Genomic DNA, 24,419 nt, shown 5'->3' with positions numbered 1-24,419 from the left:
AGGCTGTGGGAAAAAGGAACCCTCACTCCCTGCCGGTGGGAATGCAGACGGTACAACCACTGTGCAAAGCAGGCTGGCGATTCCTCGCAAAATTAAAAACAGAGCTACCATACGACCCAACCACCCCACTCCTGGGTAGATACCCGAAAAACTCGAAATCATGTATTGTTCACAAAGACATATGCACCCCTGTGTTCACTGCAGCATTATTCACGGTGACCAAGACATGGAAACAGCCAAAGCGCCCCTCGATAGAGGGCGGGATACGGAAGGTGTGGTGCATATCACAGTGGAACAGTATTCAGCCATGAGAAAGGATGAAATAGTGCCATCGGCGACAACATGGATGGACCATGAGAACATTATGCAAAATGAAATAAGAAATACCTAAGAACCTTATGGTTTCACTCATACGTGGGATATACAACTGAAACTTGTGAACACAAACAGCAGTGTGGTGGTTGTCACAGGGAAGGGGGTGCGGGGAGAAGGGGGCCCTAAGCTATGGCGACAGGAGAAGGTTCGCCTTTGGGTGGTGGGCACGCGGTGCAACATACAGATCTTGTAACACAGAAACCCACACCTGACGCCTATGTTCCTATTGACCAATGTCACCCCAATCAATTCAATTAGTAAGAAAAAAAAATTTAAAGGTAGACGAGCCCTAGTCAATTCCAGTCAAGGGCATGTACCTCGGTTGCAGGCTCGGTAGGGGAGGGTGAGGGAGGCAACCAATGGATGTGTCCACATTGATGTTTCTCTCTCTGTCTCTAGCCCTCCCTTCCATCAGTCAACGGGAAAAGTATCCTCGGGTGAGGATGAACAATAACAAAGGTAGAGGGTTCCCCAACAGCATCCCAGCACAGGAGAGGGTGTGCAGAGAGAGAGGCGTGCAAAAAAGACCCCGCCAGGGTGGCAGGGGACATGAGTGACAGGAGACAGAGCAGGAGGGGAGGCAGGAAGGCGGGGCTGTCTCTGGAAGGTGGCAAGTCCCCTGCTTGTTCGGAGCAGAGCTTCCTTATAAGCCCCAGGCTTCCTTCCTGGGCCGGACCCTGTCCCTGCCTGTGGTTTTATATATATATTTTATTGATTTTTTACAGAGAGGAAGGAAGAGAGATAGAGAGTTAGAAACATCGATGAGAGAGAAACATCGATCAGCTGCCTCCTGCACACCTCCTACTGGGGATGTGCCCGCAACCCAGGTACATGCCCTTGACCGGAATCCAGTGGTTCTCAACCTTCTGGCCCTTTAAATACAGCTCCTCATGCTGTGACCCAACCATAACATTATTTTCGTGGCTACTATGATGAATCGTCATGTAAATATCTGATCTGCAGGATGGTCTGAGGCGACCCCTGTGAAAGGGTCGTTCAACCGCCAAAGGGGTCGCAACCCACCGGTTGAGAACCACTTCCGGAATCGAACCTGGGACCTTTCAGTCCGCAGGCCGAAGCTCTATCCACTGAGCCAAACCGGTTACAGCCTGCCTATGGTTTTTTGTTTGTTTTTTTAAATATATTTTATTGATTTTTTACAGAGAGGAAGGGAGGGGGATAGAGAGTCAGAAACATCGATGAGAGGGAAACATCCATGAGCTGCCTCCTGCACGCCCTCTACTGGGGATGTGCCCGCAACCAAGGTGCATGCCCTTGACTGGAATCGAACCCGGGACCCTTCAGTTGGCAGGCCGATGCTCTATCCACTGAGCCAAACCGGTTACAGCCTGCCTGTGGTGTTAAACGCCTCTTAGGCTAGCTAGCAGCTCTGGGCCCTCTCTCCAGCCCGGCCAGCTGTCTGCTTCCCACAGCAGGTGATACCACAGACTTTCCCACTGCATGGCGCTCACCGGTTTCACCGGCGCCGGGTCTGTCTCCCCGCCTAAACCTGGAAGTTTCTGGAGGGCAGGGACAGTGCCTCCCACTGGAGCTGGTCCCCTGCAGCCGAGCACACCCGGCCTAGGCTCTGTGGGGGCTGCATACCCAGCGCGGGGACCCCAGAAGCTTGAGGCCTGACCCCAGATGTGGATCTGCCCTCTGCATTCTTTTCCACAAAAACTAACACGAAACAGACACACCGGATTCAGTTCACACGCACCCCGGGGTTTCCTGCTTGCGGAGTCCGCAGCAGGCAGAGACACACAAACAGGCCGGTTTTGATTTCGACACAACTTCCCTGCGCAGGGTCAGCGAGGCGGCTCTGGAAGCTGGACCCAAGTTCCTCCGAAACAAACAAAGCCTGGCAGCTCTGCAACCTCAAAGCCGCTGCTTTGCTCAGAGCGGTCACGCCCGCCCCGAGGGGATGACCCCGACATCGCTCAGGATGGGGGTGCCAGGCAGGCCCAGTGCCCGGAGTGGTCACACTGATTGTTCAAATGCGCCTGGTTGGGACCTCAGCCTGGGCCCTCCCCACAACCCCACCACCCCCACCACCCAGGGTTTGGCTTCCTCGGACCCTGGGCGGCTGCGGGCCCCTGGGTTCTGTGTGCAAGGGCGAGGCGGCCGCGGCCAGGGAGACCAAGAGACCGTGGGCCCCCTCCCAGGGCTCGGGCTGGCCGAGGACATGTAGGGATAAGTGATCAGGCCACAGGACTGGCTAGGTCCCGGCGGCTCCCGGGCAGCTGACCCGAACAACCCCAGGTCACCACGAATGCCCTCTCCCAGGCCCCGAGCGAGAGGAAGGCGGCCCAGAGGCACTCAGCGTCCAACAGGGCATGGCCCTGACCGGGTCACGGCTCAGCCACGGCGTCTGCCTGACGACACTGGGCTGGAGCCGCTGTGGGGGTCACGTGCTGGAAATGGGTGTCCCCACCTTAGGGGACTGCTACTCCCCCCACAAGGAGAGAGCCCCCTATCCACGTTCCCCCGTGGCCTCAGCAGCCTCGTGGGACCGGCCCTCACCCCAAGACCACCAGCCAAGCCCACCCTCGCCCCTCGAAAGTGTCGTCCCAGGGCCCTGCCACCGGCCCTCACCTTCATCGATTTTTTATTTTTTTAAGGACAGAGGCCAACCCTGTTTACCTGGAGCAGGGGTCCTCAAACTACGGCCCGCGGGCCACATGCAAATACAAATACTGTATTTGTTCCCGTTTTGTTTTTTTATTTCAAAATAAGGTATGTGCAGTGTGCATAGGAATTTGTTCATTGGTTTTTTTTTAAACTATAGTCCGGCCCTCCAACGGTCTGAGGGACAGTGAACTGGCCCCCTGTTTAAAAAGTTTGAGGACCCCTGACCTGGAGCCTCTGCCGCTGCTCTACCTGTGCCAGGGGTGGGGGGTCCAAGGCCTTCGCTGAACAGCCCCGCACTTTGGGGGTCTTTGGGGTTCCCCTGGCCCAGCTGGGGGCGCTGTCGCCCACTCCCAGGGAAGAGAGTGAACCCACCTGCCCCTCCCAGGTGAAGAGGAGAAAGTCTGATGGGAGGTTCCCAGGTGGGAAAGCGAGAGATTTCCACAGCTGAGCTGCCTGGTGTCCCAGCCGCTGGGGCAGAAAGAAGGTCTCCACATTCTTCCCGCTTCCCCCTCCCCACCAAAGGATTCCCCAACACTGCCTAGGGACCCCCAAAACCGCCTAGGGGCCCCCAACACCGCCAAGAAACTCCCCAACACCTCCTAGAGTCCCCCAACGCTGCCAAGGGGCCCCCAACACCGCCAAGAAACTCCCCAACACCGCCTAGGGGCCCCCAACACCGCCAAGAAACTCCCCAACACCGCCTAGGGGCCCCCAACACCGCCAAGAAACTCCCCAACACCGCCTAGGGGTCCCCAACACCGCCAAGAAACTCCCCAACACCGCCTAGGGGCCCCCAACACCGCCAAGAGGCCCCCGGGGGCGGGGCAGAGCGCGGTCCAGACATGGGACGCCCCGTGCGCGGCTGGGGGCTTGAAAGAGCCCAAGACGCCCCAAGAAGGAAAGGGACGCCGGACCCAGGCAGCCCGGCCCCCAGACTCCAAGCCCCGCCCGTCCGCCTGCGCTGCGGGGCGCTCACCTCCGGGAGGTCTCCCCGCCAGCCCCCGCCTCCGCTCGCCGGTCCCCGTGGTGCCCGCGGCGCAGTCGGTCCCGCGGGGAAATAGCCGCCGGCCCCGCCCACCCGGCCAGGCCCCGCCCCTCGCCCCGCCCCGCCCCGCCCCGCCCCGCCGTCCAGGTAGCCGGTTCCCGCTCTGGCGGACCTGGGGCGACCGCCTATTCCCACTCGGGGCGCCTGGGACGCGCCCCGGAGGCCCTGCGGCTGCGGGGCCAAGGGTCCCTCTGGGTTTCGGGGGCAGGAGGCTGGGGGCGGGGGCGGGGGGCACGGCCACGAGAGGGACACACGGAGGTGTCCAGGCCAGATCGCCCCTGCCCTTCCTCCCCCCCAAACCTCCCGCTCCAACCCCGCCCCCCCTTGCAGAGGGTGCCCGGGCCCAGGACCCGGAGTACCTGTCCCGAGGCGCAGCCAGAAGCTGGCAGAGGAGGGACTTGGCCCCATGCCCGGGGCGGCGCTCCTTCAGCTGCACCAACGAGCGGCATTTGGAGATCTGAGTGTCCGGTTCCGGCCAGCGCCCGGGATATTTGAGGAAGAAACCCGGAGATTGGCGGGAGAACCCAGGAGGAGACAGGCTGTTCCTTCTGCCCCGCCTTCTCTTTTCTCCTTTGCCCCAAGTCGCCCGCCCCTGGGGTTTGCAGGAAAGGGCACGTGTCACAGGACAGCAACCTGGCTCCCAGGGACGCAGCAGACAAAGGGTCAGAGAGGCGACCGTGAGGAAGCCGTGCAGTGGCTCCTTGGCTGAAACCCAAAGACATGGCTCTGCCTTGAGTAAGACTGGTGGGGGGGAGGGGGGGGAGGGGCCTGGAATAGGGGTGCAAAGGGGAACACTCCCCACCCCCAGGAACCTGCCTCTGAGAGGTGTCATCACAGAACAGGCTGCCCTCACACTCACCCGGGCAGCGATGCTGGCGGTAGGACCAGGCCAGGTGGGAAAGAGACGTTAAGCAAAGCCTGGCACTTATTTACAGCGCACGGATCTCATCCTAGGGTCTCCTGGGCTCCCCACCTCTCCTGTTCTGGGCTCCCCGCCTCGCTGGCCGCTTGCAGTGCGAGTGACCATTGCCTCAAGTAGGTCTCCAAGGACCGCATGCCCAGGGATGACACCGCCTCCCGCTCAATGCCAAACCCATTGTGCGGGGTGGAGGGGAAGGGTTGCTAAGGGGAAGGGTTGCTAAGGGCACCCAGCACCCAGGGTGCGCTGAGAGCTGGAAGCCTCTGCAGCCAGAACCTGACCCTAAACTGCACTTTGTTGCGGGCAGACCGGGGGTCCCCCCTTTGTCAGTGGGACCCAGAGCACACGAGGGTAACTTGGTCCATGGCACCTGTTACCCTGCCCGAGCCTGCCTCACAGGAACCTGCAGGCAAGGGAAGAACATGCCAGGGGGTGTCCTGGGCTCCCAGGGACTTCCCACCCCCTCTCCCAGGGCTGCATCTGCCTGTGGTTACGGGTTCTAGCCACCTGGCTCCAGAGACTCATGTCAGACCTGCACGGACCCACAGGTCCTGTCGACCTGGCCCTGGCTGTCAACAGATGAGGTCATTGGGGACATGCCAGTTTCAACCTGAATGGCCAGGACGGCTTAGGGTGTCTCCGACCTGCGGCCCTTAAAAGGAGCTTCCATTACCTCTCTCCCGTGTGGCAGGAGGGGCTGCTGACGCCGTCTTTGCCAGGCAGGGCCCAGGGGCTGTCTCTTGAGTTTTGTCCATTAAAACCCGGAGCAGGGCACACAGCCTTGGGGCACGACCAGGCGCCCACAGGCAGGGCCGGTTTAGGGGTTTGTGTCGCTGCCCTGTTTGTGTCAGGGGCTCCCCTACCCACTGAGGATAGAGTCCAGAGTCCAGACCTCGGTTTCACAAGAAGTGAGTTGTGTCCGGTCCGTACACCACATCAGATCTAGTATCTGAACAGTGTCCCCCAATAAATATTGGTTGGGGACTGATTAAATGAATGAGTGATGTTAGCAGCCTTCATTTCAAAGGAAAAATGACAACTCAACATAAACTTATAACATCATCATTAGTGACTGTGTTCCTTTAAAAGGGCAAACGACCAAAACAAGATTCAGGGAAGTACAGGCCCGGGGTTTAACAGGGACTTTTAAAAACGAACCATGCGTTCAACAACCGCACAGTTAAGCTTCACCCCTAGACCCTGTGTTCTTGCTAAGGGACAGATCTGGATACAATTCGTCCGTCAGGATCACTGCCCGCAGGGGAGGGCGGACATGTAAACAAATGGTTATAATGCAACAAGGGCTCCAAGAACACGCGTACGTCCCGCTGCCCGGAAGCCCTTGTATCCGGGACTTGATGACGCCCAAGAGTCAGGTGAAAAGATAATGGTTACTTTGTCAGCTCCAGGGACAGAGGAAGGGCATTCCTGGCAGAAGAACTGAGGGGAGAAGGAAGGGAGCTCATGGGGGGATCTGCCGCTGGTTTGGTGTAAATGGAATGTGGGTTGTACGCCAGGGTGGGGGGGCCAGACCTCAGGGGACCATCCACATACACTTTGCTCTGGCTGCCCGTGGGGGTTGGGGACCCAGTGGATGGTGGTAAGCAAATGGAGTGACATCTTACCTTTGTATCTGTGTATTAGACGTATAACCCTAACAGGCGTGTACAGACTGAAGGGGGTAAGGGATAGCATGGCTCAGTGGTTGAGCATCGATCTATTATTCAGGAGGTCACGGTTCGATTCCCGGTCAGGGCACATGCCCGGGTTGCGGGCTCGATCCCCAGTGTGGGGCGTGCAGGAGGCAGCTCATCCATGATTCTCTCTCCTCATTGATGTTTCTCTCTCTCTCTCCTTCTCCCTTCCTCTCTGAAATCCATAAGAAGATATTTTTTTTACAAAAAGGATTCAAGCCCAGTTAGGAGGCTACTGCTATTGTCCAAGCAAAGATAATCAGAGTGTATATTGGAACAGGGACATTCATTCATTTTGGCCAATAAATATTTTTTATGCTTTTATGAGCCAAGCACCATGCTGGCGGGGCAGCTGAAGACAATGGTGTGTAATGTACAGGTGCTTGGTTGCCTGGGCTGAGTTGTCAATCTCTCCAAACCTCGGTGTCTTATCTGTAAACAGAAAGAATAATACATACCTTATCAGACGGTTGTCAATATTAAGATAATGAATGGCCTGTAACACACGTACGAAACGGTGCTCAACATCGGTCATGATCAGGGAAACGCAAATAAGAAGCACAAGGCAATCTCGCCGCACACCTGGCAGAACGGCTGTTATCGAAGAATCAACAAATAACAAGTGTCGGCGAGGATGTGAACTCTTGGGGCCAATGTGAATTGGTGCAGCCACGATGGGTCACAGCATGAAAGTCCCTCAAGAAGTTAAAAACAGAGCTACCATCTGACCCAGCAATTCCACTTCCGGTATTTATCTGAAGAAAATGAAAACACGGTTCGAAAAGATATATACCCGCCCCCCATATCAAAGAGAGGGAGCGAGAGATGATGAGAGAATCATTGGTCGGCTGCCTCCTACGTGCTCCTACCTGGGATTGAGCCTGCAACCCGGGCACGTGCCCTGACCAGAAATTGAACCGTGTCTTCCTGGTTTATAGGTCGATGCTCAACCACTGAGCCACGCTGGCCAGGCTTGTAGGCCTGTCTTTGTTTGCTTGGGGGCTTGGCCGCCCAACAGTCTGACGATGTGATTTACATTTGGTCTCTGAGAGGCACCAACCTCAGGGAAGGGCTAGAGCCTGGAGGTCATCCAGGGGTCAGTATGTGATCAAGCCCCAATAATAACGCTGGACTCTACAGTTTGAGTGAGCTCCTGGGTTGGCAATACTCCATGCATATTCTCTCTCTCTCTCTCTCTCTCTCTCTCTCTCTCTCTCACACACACACACACACACACACACACACACCAGTACCAGGAGGGTACCACCTCCCCGAGGACATGCAAACTTCATGTCTGAAACCCTCCCAGATCTCCCCTATGTGGCAGGACCTTTGAATGGCTCTACTGTGTATCTTTGTTATAATCAAATGCAGTTCTAACTATAGCCCTTCCCCGAGGTCTGTGGGCTGTTCTAGCAAATCACTGCACCCAAGGCTGGTGGTGGAGGCTCCCGAATGTGTCGCCAGCTTATCTGAAGCGAGGGCAGCCCTGGGGTGGGGGCTGGGGGCAGGGTTGTTCCTGCAGACTTTGCAATTTGGCAAACTCATTGCAGGTGGATAAACAGACAGTGGCAGGCACCGTGGACTAGAACTCAGCGGTTAGAGAAAGGGGCACGCTACTGATACAAGTGACACAACGTGAGTCGCCAAAGCTCTGTGCTGAGGGAGGGGGGTGTTGTCTAGAAGGGGGGAGGGTTGGGGGAAGTGTGGTTTCTAAGGCAGCAATTCAGCAACTGGCCGGGGACAGCATGTGACCGGGGATCCCCGTGGGGACGTCCCCGGAAGGTGGCATCACCGTGGTCTGCGAGTGAGGACAGCCTTGGAGGGAAGTGACATGTGGGCAGGGCCTGGGGCACAGAGAAGCGGGCGCTTGCCTCCTGGGCGGGTGGAAGGAACCCCAGGGGGACGGTCTGGCAGGAGCAGCTGGAGACGATTCGCTGGAGAGGCGGCCGGTTAGGAGCCACGGGGGTTTCGGATTCAGTGCTGGGAGGAGTTGCCGCGTCACGAAAGCAGATTTTTCGGAATTTGTTTCATATCGTTGCCCCGGACTGAAGCGATGGAGGGGCATCTGCTGCTCCCCGGTGTGGGGTCATTGGGGTGGTTGCAAAAAAGTGTATTTGCTCTGACATAGTAGTCAGCGATCAGTACACATTTCAACCCCCGATGGAGTGCTCCTCAAACTTTCCCTGACAGTAACCCAGCCAGAAAATGCATTTCATATCAGTATTCAGCACACACACACACACACACACGCGCGCGCGTGTAAATGCATGCACACACATGCACGCACGCATGCACACACACACACTCAACACAAGTTACACGGAACAGTATCTCCTCTTATTATGTGCAGTGCACTCTGAAATTTCCTAATCTGCTCTATTCTATTCTATCCTATTCTATTCCATTCTGTTCTATTCTATTTCCTAAAAATACTGGCCATTAAGCAGCAACTTTATTCCCCCACCTAACACCCCCTGCCCACCTCCCGCCACCATTCAGCCCTCGGATCACAAAGGCCAGGCCTCGAGCATTAGGGTCCGTGTTGGCCACAGGTATCCATCCCCGTGTTGAAGGAGTGGGGTCCTGGGCGCCCCATGATGCTAGGAGGCCTCGTCCTGCCATCGGAACCTTGCTTTCCCAGAGATACTACTGCCCACGGCCAGCACTCAGGGCCCCGGCTGAGCTGTACAGACCGAGGCGGCCACCGGAGGCAGGGACCGCCCTGAGCCTGCTGTGCAACTGAGCGGGCGGAGGGGGAAACAGCTGGCCGACAGGACACAGGGCTGGACTTGAACGCCACGCGACTCCGCAACCTCCCGTCTTGTGTTCTGAGGATCCGAGAACAAGAAATCGGGAGGTGGGAGAGAGGAGAGCGATGGTCAGGCCACTGCGTCCTGAAGGCTCGCAAGGAAACCCGAGAATAAAACGGGAACGCAGACATGCAGACATCGGGCAGGGCGCCGGCCAAGTCCTGCTTGAACCGGTATTCTTTTCCAAACGGCCACGCATAGAAATGACTCCTACAAACAACAGGACAGAACGGCCCGCCCTTGCAGCTCCCCGGTCACGGTCACCCCTTGGAGAATCTGCCCTTTCTGTGTCACCTAGAGCAGGTGCGGCATCGCGGCCCGCGGGCCAGGAAGGATGCCACCCTCCCTGTGCGGTGTGCATGGCGGGTCCCCGGGAGCCTGGCAGCCCCGGGAGGGCTGGAGAGGAGGGTGGCGGGAGCCTCTAAAGAACTCTGTGCTCCCTCCGCCTGGAAATCATGCGCCGTGACAGGCTGGGAAATTAAACGCAGAGCGGGCAGGGCCCCGAGGAGCTAAAGCGCCAGTGAGGGGAGGGGTGCCCGAGGGGGATTAGCTGGAGAGGCGGGTGGAGGATAACACTGGGAAGCAGGGGGGCCCCCGAGAGGAGCAAGATGCCCTGGGGTGTGCGTGTCTGAGTGTGTGTGTGTGTGTGTGTGTGTGTGTGTGTATGTGTGTGTGAGTGTGTGTATATATGTGAGAGTGTGTGTGTGAGAGTGAGTGTGTATGTGTATGTGTGTGTGAGTGTGTGTGAATGTGTGTGAGCTAGTCTAAGTGCGTGTGTGTGAGTGTGTGTGCATGTGAGTGTGTGTGTATGTGTGTGTGTAAGAGTGTGTCAGTGTGTGTGTGAGAGCATGTGTGTGCATGTGTGTGTCTGTGAGAGTGTTGGACCAAGCATGTGTGTATGCTTATGTGTGCATGTGTGTGTGTATGTGAGAGTGTGTGTGAGTGTGTGAGAGGGTGTGAGTGGGTGTGTGACAGAGAGAGAGACAGAGAAGAGAGAGAGAAGCCCATGAAATCCATGTCTATTTCTGTCCTCCCTCCCTGTTTAAACTGAATCACACTGGTTTTTCTCTCCTACAGAGAGCTTTACATGCTCCCACAATCTGCCGGCCAGGCCACCTCTACCCTCATGCTCAAGGGGTAACATCAACTACTCTGAGTGGAGAGACCTTTAAAATGTCACATCCTGCACCCCCCTCACTCGCCCCTCCCACCCCCCACCCACCCCGCCAGGAGTGGAGTGGAAGCATGATGGGGCGTGCTGGTCCCAAAGAAGGGGCATCAGAAACGACTAAGCCAGATGCCTGGGGAGACGGACAGGCCTCTCCGTGGAGCCCGTTGCCCCTCGCTGATCGGCCTCAGGACGCCCAGAAGATGTGCTGCAAATCTGCTCCCTCAGAGTGTGTCCCTGAGGCAGGGAGACAACTTACGGAATGTTCTGGGTAGAGCACTCTATTGGGGATGGATGCCTTTCCTTTCAAGCATTTCCTTCTCTCGCTCTGCTCTGTGGCTGTTTCTTCGATGTCCACCTCCTTCAAAGTCCCCTTCTGTGTCGAAGCATCTCAGTTAGACCTTCACAGGCCTCTCCCCTTCCCTCCCCACTCAGCCTCCCTGGTCTGCAGCTGACCAGAGCAATTACTATAATGCTATGGACTTCATGTGTCACCCCCAAACTCCACATTGAAGTCCGGCCCCTCAGTGTGATGTTGTTTGGAGATGGGGCCTTCAGGAGATGATGAAGAGTAGATGAGGTCACAAGGCGGGGGGCGGGAGGGTCCTCACAACCGGTTTGTGGCTTTAGAAGAAGAGGAAGAGCGTTTGGGGTTTTGTTATAGCAGCCCACGCAGACTAATACTTACTACAAGCCATGCTCAAGTTTATGTAGCATTTATGGAACCGGCACCGAGCCAGGAACTAGACACTGTTGAAGTCTGAGATGCTGTCCGGTCTCTAAAGAATGTACAGTCTGGTTGGCGATATAAGACTCACCATAGGGCAAAGGGAGACATAGAGAACAAGGTGTCTGTGGGGGAGCAAGTCCGCGTGCAGATTGGCATATTCTGGGCACATTCGGCCCAAGAACATCCGTTACCAGACACACACACCCTCGCCCACATAGCCCACAGTTCTCCTCAAATCCTTTGTGGCTAAGCCGGGACAGCACAGAGGGATGAAGCAAAGAGAACTCCACAGCCTGCGTTTCTCCGAGAGCTCTCAGGGTGACCCTGACAGATGGCATCAGCTGAGTCAAGTTCATAAACCAAACCAGTGGCCACCGCAGCCACGTGGGGAAGCCACACGGGCCTGGATGCTTTTATCACGACTCAGACCGAGCCCGTCTCTTTCTCTGGGTGACTGTCAGGCCAGAATTGGTCCCGTCCTCTTGCTCACTGCCTCCCATCGCTTGGTGAAATATTTACATGTCCCCCTCCTGGGACCAGGGGAAGAGTCTCACCAACTTGCAGATAACCTTTGACGGACACTGTCCTCCCCTGTCTCTCCTACAGATGCTAATTTTCTCCAAATCCTGGGGCTGAGGGTTTTCGTCCTCTCTCCTGGGGTTCTCGTCTAGAGAAAGCCTTACTGTTGAGTTCAGTCTTCCTTTCTGCAGGAGCCAGTGTCACGGAATTACGGAAAGCCATCCTGCCGACTCCTTGAAATCTCCCTGAACCACACAGGTCCTGCCGGCGTCCGCTGATATAATGCTAAGCGCGAACCCGCCACCGACAGCGAGCTCCAACCTCCTTAGATAATAGCTCTGCAAGGAGAAATGCAAATCACGGCTCAAAGCCGGCCTGGGCTTTGCAGGGCGCATACCAATGCGGCGTTCCCCGCTAGCGAGCGCGAGGCGGCGTCTGCGTGGATTTGTCTCCTGGCGGACAGAAACAGAAAGCCTGTGAGCTGTGGCTTCCCCTTCAGAAACGCAGCAGGCACCACAGACTCAGATGCTGAGCCGTTAAGCACCAGGTCCGTGGAGGGACCACACCTGAGAGCATCCCTCAGAGCGGGACCGAGTAGGTGAGAGCAAGTCCAGAGAAGGATGCGGGCAAGTCTCGAACCCGTGACCTAAGCTCCACCTCAAGCGTAGTAGCTGGCAAACAGTTCAAAGGCAGCAGGTAAATTCCCTCTGGGTCCTTCCCCCAGGTTTGTACATCCTGGTTCTCTCCTCTTCAAAAATGAAGTGGTGGCTGAGTCTGGGACATTCCTCTAGGCCAGTGGTTCTCAACCTTCTGGCCCTTTAAATACAGTTCCTCATGTTGTGACCCAGCCATAAAATTATTTTTGTTGCTACTTCATCACTGTCATGTTGCTCCTGTGATGAATCGTCATGTAAATATCTGATCTGCAGGATGGTCTTAGGCGACCCCTATGAAAGGGTCGTTCGACTGCCAAAGGGGTCGCGACCCACAGGTTGAGAACCACTGCTGTAGAGAGAGGGTGGGGGTAGGGGTGGGGGTGGGGGTGGGGGTGGGGCCCACCCTGTTCTGCCTTCTGTGTCCAGAGCAAAGTCCAGCACATGTTTGCTGAGTGAATGTTTGTTAGGGAGCTGGGTGAGTGGGAGGGTGGAGAGGCAAGAGCTGTCACTCCTGACAGCAGGCAGGAGAGAGGTAGAGGAATAAGAAATTTATAAAAACATATTTTAAAAATAAAATCTATCTATCTATCTATATATATATATATATATATATATAAAAGCCTAAGCAACCATTATGACTGGATGACCGGCTGGTAGTTATGATGGGCACTGACCACCAGGGGGCAGATGCTCAACACAGCAGGCCCGGTGGTCAGTGTGCTCCCACAGCCAACCTCCTGTGGCCAGCCAACCTCCCCCAGTCCCTCCCCCCAGCCGGCCGGCCCCTGTCGAGACTGGGCAAGACGCCCCGATTGGCCCGATTGCCGCCCAGGCCGAGGGACCCCACCCGTGCATGAACTGGTGCACCGGGCCTCTAGTAAATAAAATAAAATGCTTGGGGAGGCCACCTTGACTTTGGACCCCAGAACTGCCGGAGAGTCCGTTTCTGTTGCTTTAAACCACCCAGTTTGTGGTAACTTGTTACCGCAGCTCTAGAAATGGAATACAGCGCGAATAACCGAGATAGGATAAAAACAAGAGATCTTAAACAACAATAATAAATAAAATAAAACGTGGACTGCACAGCCTGGTTGTGGGTTCTCTCCATAAGGTGGTGGAGTTAGGCGATTCCGAAATTACCCCGAGTTTCCTATTGTTTTAAATTTTCTAACCACAAAGAATTTATGAGCTTCGTACCGCTGCAGAGAAAATAGAAGTAGGATTTATGCTTCGCCATTTATGTAGCCAATTTCATAGCTATTAGGTCGTTCTATCATGTATCTGAAAGGTACACATTACCGGTTTCCTCTAAGAACCTGTCGAGTGTGGACAGAAATGACTTAAGCAGAATAAAGACTATTTACTAAGAACCAAGATCAAACATTTTACTAAGCGGGAAAATGCCGAAGTCGTTTCTACTAAATCAGGGGCAAGACAGAGCGCTGCTGTCTTCACCGTCGATCACATGACTTTGCAGCTTTAACTAAGAGCGTGAGCCAGGAGAATGAATTGAGCGAAGTATCAGAAAGAAAGGAAAATATCTTTGTTTACAGATTTTCGAGCGTGCGCCTAGATAACCTAGTCGATTTTAATAAAACAATATTAAAATTAGTAAGAGAATTTAGTAAGAAAGGTGGATAAATAAAGTTTTGATTTATGATAGCAATAAATGTTTTGGGAAGGGAAATGGAAAAAAACAGCCCATTCATAGTAGCCACAAACGAAGATGTCTAAGGATGTGTTTAACAAGAAAAGAATTTTGACTGGGCCAAGCCCTCCCTAATGAGATACTGTGACCCCAAAACAGGAGAAGAGCACCCCCTATTTCTGTGCTTCATTGTCACCTGCACCCCGCCCCACCCCCCTGCCACCACTGCCTGGTGGTTTGTGTCCCTTCGGCTGTGTCCAGTCCCTGGGCAGACGTCCATGCACTTCGAGTGATGGGGCCCCATCGCTTTCACCCAGACAACAGACGGGGTGTCAGGCCTGGGAGCAGGCTGAAAGGGGCGGGAAAGGCGGCCACATTTCGAGGGGGCCTGGAAGCCGGGAGTGTCCCAGGCCAGTAGCTGTAAGGCCGGTTCTGCAAGCAGCAGGGGGGCCCCACACAGGGCGGAAGCAGCCGCTGCTGGCTGGCACTCAGGCTGCCAGGCCCCCCATCCAGCCTGGCTGGCTCCCGGGGCGGTTCGATCCCCGGCCCAGCCAGGCTGGGGAGGCAGAGGCTGCTGAGTTGCTTGATCCCCTGAGGGCCCTGAGCCCAGACCCAGCTCCGCAGCTGCTGAGCAGCAGGTGGATTGGTATTGGGGCCACTCCCACAGCCTCGGGGTCCCCAGGGCCTGGTTCTGCCCAGTGTGGAGGCGGGTATGCTGCCTGCCAGGCTGTTACACATAACGGCCTCCACGCCCCAGGCCCTGCGTTAAGTTTTATGATTTATTTTATTTATTTATTTTTTTAATATATATTTTATTGATTTTTTACAGAGAGGAAGGGGGAGAGATAGAGAGTTAGAAACATCGATGAGAGGGAATCATCGATCAGCTGCCTCCTGCACATCTCCCACTGGGGATATGCCCGCAACCCAGGTACATGCCCTTGACCGGAATCGAACCTGGGACCTCTCAGTCCGCAGGCTGACGCTCTATCCACTGAGCCAAACCGGTTTCGGCAAGTTTTATGATTTAATGATTTGATGCCGCCATGCGCAGCGCTGCACACACCCCATCCACCGCCCTGAGCAGTGGCGGCTCTCCCGGGCCCCGTTCTGCCAGACCAGGCACCTTGACCACCGACCGTCCTCTTTATCGCCTCGGAAAGACACGGGCATTAACTTTCAGGCCTTAAATCTAAAATAGGCAATAAAACGAGGGAAGCGGGTTAGTGCTCATCTCCAGAGCCGCCTGCCCGTGGGGTGACCTGAGTCCTTCGGGGTCCCTGGGACGCTCTGAGGTCGGCTGCCCCCCCTGAGCCGAGCCGCTGTGGCATTCCCAGAAGCCGCGCCGGGAGCAGGGCAGAGGCCCAGGGCAAAGGGGGACACTGTCCCTCTAGCCCGGACAGCTTGGCCTGCAGAAGCCAGGACAGGGCTCCTGGGAAGGGGGCGGAGGGGACCAGGCAGAGCGCACTGTAGTCCATCCCCTTGGGGCAGCCCCACGCAAGCCTGCCCACAGCCTGGGGGGGGGGGGGCAGGGGCCAAGGCAGGTCAAAGTGCCTGGGGACACACGTCCGAGTCCATCAGCCACCACAGCCTCCCTCACTGGCCCCCAGGAGACCAGCGTCCACTTACCAAGTGCCTGCTGTGCGCTGACCCACGTGGCTGTCATCCTCGCCACAGCCCGGGAGGAGGACAGAGGGGACTTCGCTCCAGTTTCTGCAGGAGACGGAGGCCCACGGAGGGCAATTACTCATCTAAGACATACCAGTGAGCGGGCCAGGCAGGCTTGAAGCCAGGTGTCACCCATTGCAAAGCCCAGGCTCTCCCCAGCGATTTCGCTGCCTCTGCGGGGAATACACAGGGGCCCGGGCCAGACTCGGGGGGAGTGGGGTGCTGCCCAGCAGCACGCGGCGTGGGGGGGAGGGAGCATCTGGACCAGCAGGTGTGGCCCATGAACCATCCTTCCGCAGGAACGGGTGGCAGGCTGCGGGGTGCCAGCTGCTGGGACGGCTGTAATCAGGTTGGAATGGCTCTGAAGGTCCCCCGCCAGCAAACCGCAGCCTTCAATTTAAACACATGGAATCAGCCCCGGCCAGTGTGGCTCCGTGGATAGAGCGTCAGCCTGGGATTCTGAAGGGTCCTGGGTTTGATTCCGGTCAAGGGCATGTACCTTAGTTGCAGGCTCCTCCCCAGCCCAGGCCCTGGTTGGCGCTGGTGCAGGAGGTAACCCATCGATGTGTTTCTCTGACATAGATATTTCTCTGTCTTTCCCTCTCTCTTCCACTCTCTTTGAAAATCAATGGGAAGCCCCAGCCGGGTGGCTCAGTGGATAAAGCATCGGCCTGCAGACAGAAAGGTCCGGAGTTCGATTCTCGTCAAAGGCACATGACCGGGTTGCAGGCTTAATCCCCAGTAGGGGGCGTGCAGGAGGCAGCCGATAGATCAATGATTCTCTCTCATTGTTGATGTTTCTATCTCTTTCTCCCTCTCCCTTCCTGTCTGAAATCAATTAAAAAATAAAAATCAATGGGAAAATATCCTCGGGTGGGGATTAAAAATAATAAACAAATAAAAATAAATCAAAACAAACATGGAAGCCAAGTGCGAAGATGCCCTGTGACCTCTGTGCTTGTGACGGAAGCACGCAGTCAGAAACGGCTGCTCTGTGGTTCCTTAAATACCTGATTCTGTGAACACCTTTGGGGGCCCAGGGACAGACACCCCCGGTTCTCCCTGCAGGCTCCGCCCTCCGCCGACCTCTGACCTCCGTCCCCAGGGTGCCTCCCTCCCAGAGCAGGGAGCCCGGTGGACACCGCACCTCTGGTCACAGTTCAGTGTGGCCCGTGTGACCTCATACCTACCGGCTCCTGAGGCTGTTCGAGAAAGATCGATTCCGTTCATGCCCTGAGGGCCTCTGGGACTTTGAAATGAAAAGTGAGTCCGAATCCAGACCTGCTTGGGGCACCAGGAGGGTTCTTTCCTGCCACCTGAGCCCGCCATGATGAAACAGAAACACATCCCTGTAAATAGCATGTGAGGGTGAGATGCTGATGCGGCCACAAACTCCAGGGACCCAGCGGAGGACCCCGGTGACTGGGGAGACACTGTCTGATGGGGCCACTGGCAGACATTTCCTTCCTACCAGCCTCCATTCTTAGAACAACATTGACCCGCATACCTGTCCCTCAGTTGTGGGGCTGGAGAGGCATCCGCGATGTACTGGGCTCGCAGGTGAGGGGCTGCGTGTCTACTTTGGGGTGCAGAATGGTTTCTGGAAGGAGGTGAGGCCAGGCCCTGGGCCAGCCTCCGAAGCCTCGCCCCACTCCCCCCGCCCCGTGTGGGGGGAAAGGAGGCACTTACCTGAGCCTCTGAGACACGCCCCCCCCATTCAGGGAGCCTGGGAGGGCGGGCAGCTGTAGGCATGGAGAAGAGCGGAGACCTGGACCGACAGGGATGCCTGGAAGGCTGCCTGGAGGAGGAGGCCCAACGTGGGCCCTGGATGCCCCCCTCCCACCAGCCCCCACGTCCTCTCTCTCTGAGCGGGCCAAGTGGCATTTACGCACAAACACTTGTGAGAACCATCCCTTCTATGGGGCTTGTCGTACCCAGTTGTGCCTGTGGCAGGTGAGGCCATCAGCGGACAGAGATATGATCACTACACACGCTACCCACCCGCCCAGCACGCTCACCCCCCAGGGCACCGGGCCAGGCCTCAGGCTCTAGTCCGACGCCTCATCTCCATCACCCACGGTCACGGTCCCTCCCTGCCCACCCGACTCCAATCACGCTTCATGCAGACATTTCCTTTTTAATTTTTTAATCAGTCTGTGTCCAGAAAAAAGCAGGATTTGATCAGGCTCCCCCCGCTCCCACGGCTCCGTCAGCACAGCAGTGTTAGGGGTCCGAGTCTGGTTGGTATTTATCTAAAATCCGAAGGAGGAGAGGAAGCAGCTCCACGCAGCGTCGTGTATTTGAAGCGGCACGCCTCACGGCTGGGGGAACTTTTCGTATCGGTCATTTTCGTAGGCACCGCAGCCAGTGGGCGCCGGCCGGGAGCCCTCGGTGTAGGCGGGCAGGGTGGGCCGGTGGGCGAGGCAGCCAGAGGGGAGGGCAGAGCCGTCTTTGGGCTGGGAGGCTTGCCCGCGGACTTTGCAGGACAAAATAAAAGGGGAAAATAAATAAATCCAACCTCACACTTTATTGGGAGGAGGGATGTGTTGACAGAAACAATTCCTGTTCGGGGAAATAAAGCATGGCTGAGCCTGGGACTGAGGGCCACACTCAGAACAGTTGAGGGCTCGCGGTACAGTGTCCAGCGGAATCTCTTTAAACCGCCCCAACAGAGCCCCGCCGCCAGGGGATGTAGCAGGACGCATTCCGACCGTTGGTAGAGTCACAGGACTGATCCCTCGCCAGGGACCCAGGTGCCCGGCCGTGAACACACCCCCCCACGCGACTCCGCCCAAGGACAGCACGCAGGACACGGGCTCTCCTTTCCGAAGCAGCTTCCAGAAAGCAGAGCCTGCCCATGCGCCTCCTCTCCTTTCTCGTGGGTCTGCCACATCCGGCTTTCATCTTGTTGAGTAGAAACCCCCAGATCCAGGAAGATGGTCGGGGAGCCGTCGGGGCACCTTCCCGTCGGGCGCCTCCAGGGGGCGCGCTGCTGCTCTTCCCGCAGCCCGACCCCGGCTTCCCCTCGAGGCCCACCAGCCTCACGGGGGATCCAGGGAGGGTTGGAAGCAGATGTGGAAGCGGATTTACACAATGTGACATGCTTTCGGGGGACGCAGGTGGCACGTGTGACGTACGTCGGTGGGACGCGGGATCCGGTGGCCCGTGCGTGGACTGCGTCCTGTTCCCCAGCACGCACACGGGGGCGGGGGGCTCCCCTCATCCCTCGGTTCCCCCGTGGTCTCGGCAAACCCGCAGGCCCCAGGTCAAAGGTCTGCCGCCGTCGTGGGTCCGTGTCTGACAACCCCCTGCTGAGTCTGTGACATACGACGTGAGTCGAAGACAGAGTAGAATGCGCCCCCACCCCACGCTCTGTCCTTCTGTGGTTTCCACCACGGGACCGGGTTCCGTTCCCAAAGCGGCAGCCGGAGCACTGGGCCTGGGAGCTCCTTCCAGGCTACGGGTCCTCTTCCATGAGCGGGATCTCTGCGAGAGGAGATGGTTGTTACTTACTGCACCCCACGCCCCACGCCCCACGCCCCGCGATGACAGGCTGCGTCAGACGGCCTGCGAGTCCCCACATGGGGAGGAGAAGAAAAGGCCAAGTCCCACCGATCAGTTAGCAATCAAAAGCCCAACTCCTCCGTGTCACAGCTCCGTGCGGGGGAGTCTCAGACCAGCTCGTGGAAACGAAAACGTTGGATGTGAGCCATGTGCCCTGACGGTCATGCCAAGAGGCGACCGTTCCAGGCACAGAGGGGCGGCAGGAGCTGCAGAAAAGAGTCCTGGGGGGACCCGGGGGAACCCCCGTTTCTGCATCGTGACTGCCACTGACTGTCACTGGAATGGCTGTCTCCTTTGCAAAGCGGTGCCCCTCCCCTGGGACACAGCCCTCTGTAGTCTGACGCATGTCCCTGCTTTACCGTGAGCCGCAGCCCGCCTGTCCTGCGACAGGCAGACACACATCCTGCCCCACGCCTCGTGAAAATGCCCCGCGTGGGCACAGAACGTCCCCAGCCCTGCCCCACGGCGCCCGTCTGCATCTCCCCTCCTGGCACAGGTGGGTGCTGCCCGCCTCCCAGGCCTCGCTCTCAGAAGTCCTGCCGAGTCAAGGGACCGAGGAGGCCAGCACCCGGGGTCATAGGATGCTCTGAAAACCAAGGACTGGCCACTCGAGCCTTTCCACTCTGGACGGTGGCTGGGTGCCCCTGGTGCCTCCTGAAATGTCCATGACGGGGCTCATCCCTTGTGAGACGAGGACCCTCCTCTCCTAGTTGGCCTTGCCCGTGGCCTCCGCACGCAGGGAGAGCCGGACGGCTCTGTGCCGCCCGAAGATGCTGGGAGCCTGTGCGGGGTGCGTGCCGGCCCCGGGGGCAAACACTTACCGTCTGCGATGTCGATGCCCGGGCTGGTGGATGCCACCTCCGCCGCCGCGCTGGCCGCTGTGCCGGGGTTGTTGTCGGGAGCGGGGTGGGTGCCCCCTGGGCACGTGGGGGATGGGTACAGACTCGGGAGCCGCTCGGAGGAGCCCGAGACGCTGTCACAGGTTTCTGACTCCCCGGGGCGGGTGTCCGTGTCCCCGGAGCCGGGGTAGGCCGGGGGGCTCTGGTCATCCACGGGCAAGGGACAGCCCTGGCCCCCAGGGGCCAGGTACCCGGGGCCTAAGGCACTCAAGCCGCCGCTCACAGCCTCGTCGTACGACGGGAGCATCACGGGCACGCCGTCCACCACCACGAAGTCGGGGTCGCTGCTAGAACTCCTGGGGGGCCCCCTGTGCACGGCAAAGCGGTTCCAACGTGTCAGAGCGACACGCCACCCCAGGGAGGAAGCCACAGTGCCCCCCCGCTGGAGCCAGGGTCCTCGGGGCCCGCGATGGGAGCCGAGGTTTATATATATAAAGGGTGTCCCAAAATTCACGCAAGAAGTAATTTTGATAGAAAACACAGGTTTGTAATTAAAAATTATAAATTTTTTATTGATTCATAAAGTATACAGTATAGGGTTATGTATGGAATAGCATATCGGGTAAATGGCCTCCACGGCTCTGCTGGCACATGCGCACTCTTTTGTTGAAATTTTCCATGACCGTTTTGCATAAATGTGGCTGAATTTCGATGAGGCTCATTTGCATCCTGATGGCTTGGTTAATCGACAAGATTGTCGCATTTGGGGTTCAGAAAATCCATGAGTGATTGTTGAGAAACAAATGCAACCACAATGTGTCACTGTTTGGTGCGGATTTGGGGCTGGAGGCGTCATCGGACCATTCTTCGAAAACGCGGCTGCTCAGGCAGTAACAAAAGAGTGCGCATGTGCCAGCAAAGCTGTGGAGGCCATTTACCCGATATGCTGTTCCATACATAACCCTATACTGTATACTTTATGAATCAATAAAAAATTTACAATTTTTAATTATAAACCTGTGTTTTCTATCAAAATTACTTCTTGCGTGAATTTTGGGACACCCTTTATTTTATTGATTTCAGAGAGGAAGGGAAAGGGAGAGGGAGATAGAAACATCAGTGATGAGAGAGAATCATCGATTGGCTGCCTCCTGCATGCCCCACCCTGGGGAAGGAGCCCGCAACCCGGGCATGTGCCCTGCCGGGAATGGAACCGTGACCTCCTGGTTCATAGGTCGACGCTCACCACTGAGCCACGCTGGCCGGGCTGAGGTTTCTTCTCCTGTCTTGTGCCCTCCCGCCTGTCCCCTCCACTCTCCCCTCACACTTCCTTCCTCCCTCTGGGACCTCTGTGCTTGGCCTTGTGGCCATAACCTCCTGCCAGGGGACCAGGTGGCCCATTCCGGCTGAGCATCCAAGTGTCTCTGTGGTGTCCCTCAGGGAGGCTGCTGGGAACAGAACAGGTGAGAGAATAGGGGCTGGCCTAGCCGGTGTGGCTCAGTGGATAGAGCGTCGGCCAGAAGGGTCCCGGGTTCGATCCCGGTCAAGGGCATGTATCTCGGTTGTCGGCTCCATCCCCGACCCTGGTCAGGGCAAGTGTGGGAGGCAACCAATGAATGTGTCTCTCACATCGATGTTTCTCTCTGTCTCTGCTCCTCCCTTCCCCTCTCTCTAAAAATCAATGGAAAAATATCCTCAGATAAGGATTAACACAAAAAAAAATGAGTGGCCTTTTCTGATGCATAGGGTCCCCGAAGGAGAAGGCTGACACGGGGACAGATGGTTCCTCGGGGACAGGCCGCGGTGTCCGTGAGCCCTGGCGAGTGTCCTGGGACGTTTGGCCACCTGCCCTCCTTCTCATGTGCACAACCCGCCCCTTCGCTTTCTACGCGGCTGCTTCCACACAGTGGCCTGAGAGCAGCGGGGCCAGGAGGCACTTCTTTGGCCCGAAGGGTGCTGGTGGCACAGGGAGGCGCTGGGCCGGGCCCCTCTGGGAGGAGTGTGACAGGGTCCTCTGTGGGCTGGCGGCGGCGGGAGGACGAAGACACCAACCAACCCCAGCTCATTGGTGAGTGGGGGGACGATGGGGGGGGGCGACAGCGCCCTCCACAGGCCCCACTGCGCTTGCTCAGCTCCTACTGGAGGCAGAGTCCACAGGCCCTGCCCTGACCCCAACCAGAACCCTGTCCCGAGACGTCCCATCGCAGAGGTTTTTGGACCTCTGTGGGGTCACACACCTTGGACTTTGTCTCCTAATCAGCTCTGTGCATTCCTTACCCTCCCATGGACCACAAGCTGCAGGGGCGTCACTCCAGGCCACGTGCGGGGAGGGGAGTCTGTGCTCCCCTCTCACACCCCAAATGCCCCTTCAGGACCGTCTATCCAGGGAGGAAGGGAGATGGGGTAACGGGGTGGGAAGGGGGAGATGAGGTCTGTCTCCTGCTTGGTGCCCTGACCTCCAGGCCCCCCGAAAACGTCCCAGGGAAGCGTTTCGCTCTCCCCGTGTGCTCCCTGAGAACCTCCACTCTGCACGCACTGCCCGCCCAGCTCAGCCTCCTCTCCCGGCTGCCCCAGGGGGTGGCACTGACCTGGGGGGGAAGTGGGCCTTGAACTTGGTCTGGAACATCCTGGCCAGGATGACGAGCAGCAGCACCAGCAGCACGCTGGTCGCCGTGAACGCCACGATCTTCCACGTGGTCAGGAGTGTCTCGTGGGTGTTGGGCCACGTTTGCTCTGTTGGGGGGGGGGGGGAGAGGGAGAGAGAGAGAGAGAGAGAGAGAACACACAGGGGCACACAAGGCTCCCGGACTGTACCGGGTGTGGTGCGAAGGTTCCCACGCCCCTGGCCCGTGGCCTCGGGATCCCACAGCACTAACCCGTCCCCAGAGGGTCTGCCAGGTTGGAGGGCGGCCTGCATGCGCCCATTCCAGACCGGTGAGAGCCTGCTTCTCGGGCAGAGAATGAAGGGGGCCCCTCCCCTGGGGAAGTCGTGTCCAGGAGCAGGGAAGGGGCGCTGAGCTAACGGGCTTTGTGAGGGTCTGGATGGACTGTGGGGTGGACTGTGGGGTGGGGTGGACTGTGGGGTGGGGTGGGGTGGGTGGGGTGAGAAAGAACCAGAAGCTGGAAGGGCCACAGAGAGGCACAGCCATCACACGCTCCAGGTAAGGGGAGGCCAGGGCCGACCCCCCAAACAGAGTCCTGCCCTTGGCCACAAGCCCCCCCGCCCCCGTCTCCTACACTTGCCCTGTGTGGCTGCTGGTTCCTCCTCCCTCCTCTCATCTTTGTTTGTTTGTTGTGACTCCTCACCTGAGGACATTCCCCAGGGATTTTTAGAGAGAGTGGAAGGGAGAGGGAGAAGACACAGAAAAAGAGAGACACATCCATTGGTTACCTCCTGCCACACCCCATCCAGGACCAGGGATTGAGCCTGCGACTGAGGTACACGCCCTCGACTGGAATCGAACCCATGACCCTTCAGTCCGAGGGCCGAAGCTCTAACCACTGAGCAAAACTGGCTAGGGCCTCCCTCCTCTCGTCTTGCTCAGAAGCGACCCCTAGGCCTTCCTGCACTGCTCCTCCGGCTGGTTCCCATGACCCCGGTGGGCCTCTGGGTCCCGTGTTGACCGAAGCTTCCCTCACACGCTGTGTCCAGGGGGAAAGTGTGCAGCATCCCCACTGCTCAGGCAGGTGGCCAGGGGAGCCCCTGGGAAACCCCAGGGTGGGGGGGGAGGGGATGGGAGGGAGGAGACGGTGGGTGGGTGTCGCTGATGCTCCAGTCTCTGTACCCTGGAACCTGAGGCCCGGGATTTGCTGGTAACGTGTTATTAACTAGCAGGTACTTAAGTTTGCTGACGGCTCATGTTCTCCTCCTAAGCGCCAGCACGTCTAACCCACAGTGTCATTTCTGTGGGCGCGGCCGTGGGGCCTGGGCGGCTCACCTGACTTGATGCAGTAGACTTGATAGGAAGGAAACCACTCCCCGTACTGGCAGGTGATGTACTTGTAGTCACTGGTGAGGCTGTAGCCGGGGTCGCAGTAGAACTCCACGACGGTCCCGTGGTTGTAGCGATCGCAAGGCCGCGGGTGGCAGACGAAGTCGCCGTGGCTCACCATCGGAGGTAGCGGGCAGACTTGGGCAGTGGGGAAGAAT

At 57.5% G+C, this 24,419-nt stretch overlaps 2 protein-coding genes across 8 annotated transcripts in view; both read right to left on the bottom strand.

The window, feature by feature from the left end:
• Window positions 1-4,043, bottom strand: part of TLR5 (toll like receptor 5) — a 32,753-nt gene extending 28,710 nt beyond the window's left edge. For 4 of the 5 annotated variants that reach the window (XM_036355041.1, XM_036355039.1, XM_036355042.1 and 1 more), the window contains exon 1: window positions 3,983-4,032. The gene's annotated coding sequence lies outside the window, so the exon portion shown is untranslated. Of the gene's footprint in view, window positions 1-3,982 lie in introns of all 5 variants that reach the window. The other variant, XM_036355040.1, reaches the window with a different exon arrangement.
• Window positions 4,044-18,000: 13,957 nt separating this feature from the next.
• SUSD4 (sushi domain containing 4) overlaps window positions 18,001-24,419 on the bottom strand; it is a 63,654-nt gene continuing 57,235 nt past the window's right edge. For 2 of the 3 annotated variants that reach the window (XM_036355013.1, XM_036355015.1), the window contains 4 exons: window positions 24,208-24,405; window positions 22,858-23,002; window positions 20,252-20,637; window positions 18,001-19,352 (listed from right to left, as the gene is read on the bottom strand). In XM_036355013.1, the coding sequence (XP_036210906.1) occupies window positions 19,324-19,352; window positions 20,252-20,637; window positions 22,858-23,002; window positions 24,208-24,405 (758 nt within the window). In that variant the 3' untranslated portion in view covers window positions 18,001-19,323. The remainder of the gene's footprint in view (window positions 19,353-20,251; window positions 20,638-22,857; window positions 23,003-24,207; window positions 24,406-24,419) is intronic. The other variant, XM_036355014.1, reaches the window with a different exon arrangement.

Source organism: Myotis myotis, unplaced genomic scaffold (genome assembly GCF_014108235.1).
Source record: "Myotis myotis isolate mMyoMyo1 unplaced genomic scaffold, mMyoMyo1.p scaffold_m19_p_21, whole genome shotgun sequence".
Classification (NCBI taxonomy): Eukaryota; Metazoa; Chordata; class Mammalia; order Chiroptera; family Vespertilionidae; genus Myotis; species Myotis myotis.
Note: the sequence above shows the minus strand (reverse complement) of the source record. Positions and strands in the feature narration are given on the sequence as shown.